Source organism: Diadema antillarum, unplaced genomic scaffold (genome assembly GCF_040938485.1).
Source record: "Diadema antillarum isolate AM-2024a unplaced genomic scaffold, OU_Dant_1.0 seq00000378_RagTag, whole genome shotgun sequence".
Classification (NCBI taxonomy): domain Eukaryota; kingdom Metazoa; phylum Echinodermata; class Echinoidea; order Diadematoida; family Diadematidae; genus Diadema; species Diadema antillarum.
In genome coordinates this window covers 547,536-550,460 of record NW_027271377.1, presented here as the reverse complement: position 1 = coordinate 550,460, position 2,925 = coordinate 547,536, and the positions used below count along the sequence as shown (strand labels likewise).

At 46.6% G+C, this 2,925-nt stretch overlaps 1 protein-coding gene across 1 annotated transcript; it reads right to left on the bottom strand.

The window, feature by feature from the left end:
- Positions 1 to 799: 799 nt before the first annotated feature.
- LOC139731548 (histamine H2 receptor-like) lies at positions 800 to 2,032 on the bottom strand. Its single transcript, XM_071642433.1, has one exon. The coding sequence runs from the start codon at positions 2,030 to 2,032 to the stop codon at positions 800 to 802; it is 1,233 nt and encodes a 410-aa protein (XP_071498534.1).
- Positions 2,033 to 2,925: the final 893 nt, after the last annotated feature.

Here is a 2,925-nt window from a genome sequence, read left to right as displayed (position 1 = left end):
ACAAAGAAAAAAGGAGGGATTCACATTCGCACACATACACACACACACACACACACACACAAAAACACACACAAACACACACACATAGGCCTGGATGAGAGAGATTTTGATAAAGAGAACGAGGAAATGGGTTACGGGGCCTGCAGGTGCGTCAACCACAGCGGAGGATCCTATCTGACAGGGTAGAATGTCACAATCAGGTTCGTACCTAAGAGATTTCCCTTGTGCAGGTGGCTATCACTTACAGTTACACCTAGCATCAGACACAACATACATATTTTTTCTAGATCTGCGGTTCATACATCACCACCATTTCGCTTATCCCATGCGAATGCTGCTTTCTTGGGGTAAGCAGGGCAGAAATCGCTGTGCGAATCAGTGGTGTTTCGAATCAAGGCTTGTCAGGCATTGAAAAAAAAAGTAGCATTATCTGCATCAATTTGCATTTTCATCAAACGACTAAACAACTCTAATTGTCCTACGACTGTGCCGTTTTGTTTTCATCTTAAAATACCTGAAGACTTTCATACACATGTGAACTCATCAGGCAGCTAACTTAAATTCGTATTCCGAGAACGCAACAACGAAAATCCTATACCAACAAAAAAAAAAAGAAGTCAATTGTTGGGGGATTTGGTTGTTTACACCTGTTGGCAAGCGTGTACCAAACACACATTGATATGATACCTCAGTTGGGTTGTAACAAACAGCCTGCATCGTGACCGTCTTGTGCTCAATGTATGGACCATGTGTGTATCACAAAGAAAAATGTACATTCTCGATCCAATCGTTATGTGAATTATTGCCCGTCACCACCGTCTAAACACACGGCACTGAGCCGACTATCACGCGACCCTTTCCTGGCTTCGGGATTGTTGAGGTGACCGTTGCCCGCCCTATCTCGCTCCCTGGACCCGCTGCCGCGTTTCTGTCGACCGCCGGGGTGATGCGGCGCTGCTAGTTCCAGGTGAGATATGTACGTATTCTCGTGACGTCTTTGCAAATGGCGCAACCGCAGGAGCTTCCGAAACGACTTTCTGAATTCTCGGTTGAGCGCCGCGTACAAAATTGGGTTCAGGGTGCTGTTCACGTAGCCCAACCAAAGTGCAACGGACAGTACAGCCTGCGGGACTTCGCATTTACAGAGAGGCGTGAATGTGAAAATGGTGAAGTATGGGACCCAGCAGACAATAAAACTGCCCATGATCACGCCGAGCATTTTCGTGGCACGATGTTCGTCTACTCCGGCACGCGCTTTGGGGAGTTTTAACGCTTCTCTCGAAGATGACTTGGTCGTGCCGTTGATTTGCGCTGACACGTGTGCTGTCTGCGAATTGATCTTCCGTGCCTGGTTGCGCGCAATATTCAGAATTCGAAAATACAGACAGCACATCACCGTTAGAGGTAGGTAGAATAATAGGAGCCCATCTAACAGGGCGAAAAAGTAATTTGCGTGCAAGTAACAGCGATGCGGTTCCTCGAAGTTTTGGATCTTCCCCGAATCTGTGTTCCAACCAAGATTGACGGGAAGAAAAGAAATCGATATCGAGACTGCCCAGAGTATCGTTATGGCAACAATCGCTCTCCGCTTGTCCAGACGCTTCCGATAATTCATTGGGTCGCTGATTGCGATATATCTGTCGATGCTGATCGCGAACAAGTGAAGAATGGAAGCGGTACAAAGCTGGACGTCAAAAGACACATAGAGATTACAAAATACGGCGCCTAGATCCCAGTATTGGTTCCGAACCTCCATCAGGCCGCTGAAGGGAAGGACGAGGAGTGCTAGGAGGAGATCGGCCACAGCAAGCGACACGATAAACATGTGCGTCACACTCCGCAGCTTCCGATTGACAATCGGCGAGAGTATAACCAAAATATTCCCGAAGATGGTCGTGATTATGAGTAAGATGAGAACGGCTCCGATTAGGAATAGAATCCCTGTCGAATAGCCGGACGTCGAAGGAGGGGTCGTCGTGTAGGTGATATTATCGAAGTGAATCACTGTAGTGTTCCAAATCATGATATCCATGGTCGTCTATCGAGCGCATGAAAACAACTTTAAGAAGCTCTAGTCACTATAATTGAACACTCTTTTCAAATTTGACCGGGCCGAGACGACTTTGTCGTGGGTTTATTGTTGCCTCGATTAAGACGGATGGGCAAAATTTGATTCATCCAACATATTTGTGAAACAAACTAGAGGCACCTTGGGCATTTACGTGGAAGGAGAAACGCCAATGGACATATTGTGACGTCAATGTGCTGCCTTTTAGCCAAAAAAAAGGAGAAAAATCTTACTTAATTAAAAGTTAACCATGTGACTATCATTCATCACGAATTAGCGGGATTTCGTTACACTATTTGAAACCATGCTGGAGCACTACGTCATTTCCACCAAGCATTTAGGAAATGACTTCTCCTATTTTGTACGCAAACGGTTCATCAGCGATATCGGCATCAGGTGACGGAATGTCGCTGGAGGACTTGCAGATCAGAAGTTGCCCTTGTTTTGGATAGAGACAACTTTGTGGCTTCTTATTTTTTTCTTCGGACGGACCAGCGTTGATGGATGCGCGCAAGTGATGAGGCAACTTATTCGTCTTCCACGCCAATTCCCATGATTGGAGTACGGGTTCCTCGATTGGCGTGTTCCCTCGATGACCCTCGTTTACAAACGCAATCGCGCATCCCAAGGTGAATGGTCAGGTGTAATGGTTGGAGGTTTGTTCCCCCTTCTCCCGGTCTCTTCAAGAAATATGCTAATTACACGCACTGACGCTGCATTCTCGTTTTACCGACAACACCAACAAGGGTTGCGTGTGTGCTCTATCGCATTTAATAAGATGCAGAGGGTTGTCCGTACGCCCGATTTTCTGCTTCGTCTAACAGGTTGCCTCATTGCGTTGCCGTGGACTTACGAAT

Bases quoted from the DNA above. Each gene is read 5' to 3' on its own strand.
- LOC139731548 (XM_071642433.1), bottom strand. From the start codon at position 2,032: ATGGATATCATGATTTGGAACACTACAGTGATTCACTTCGATAATATC.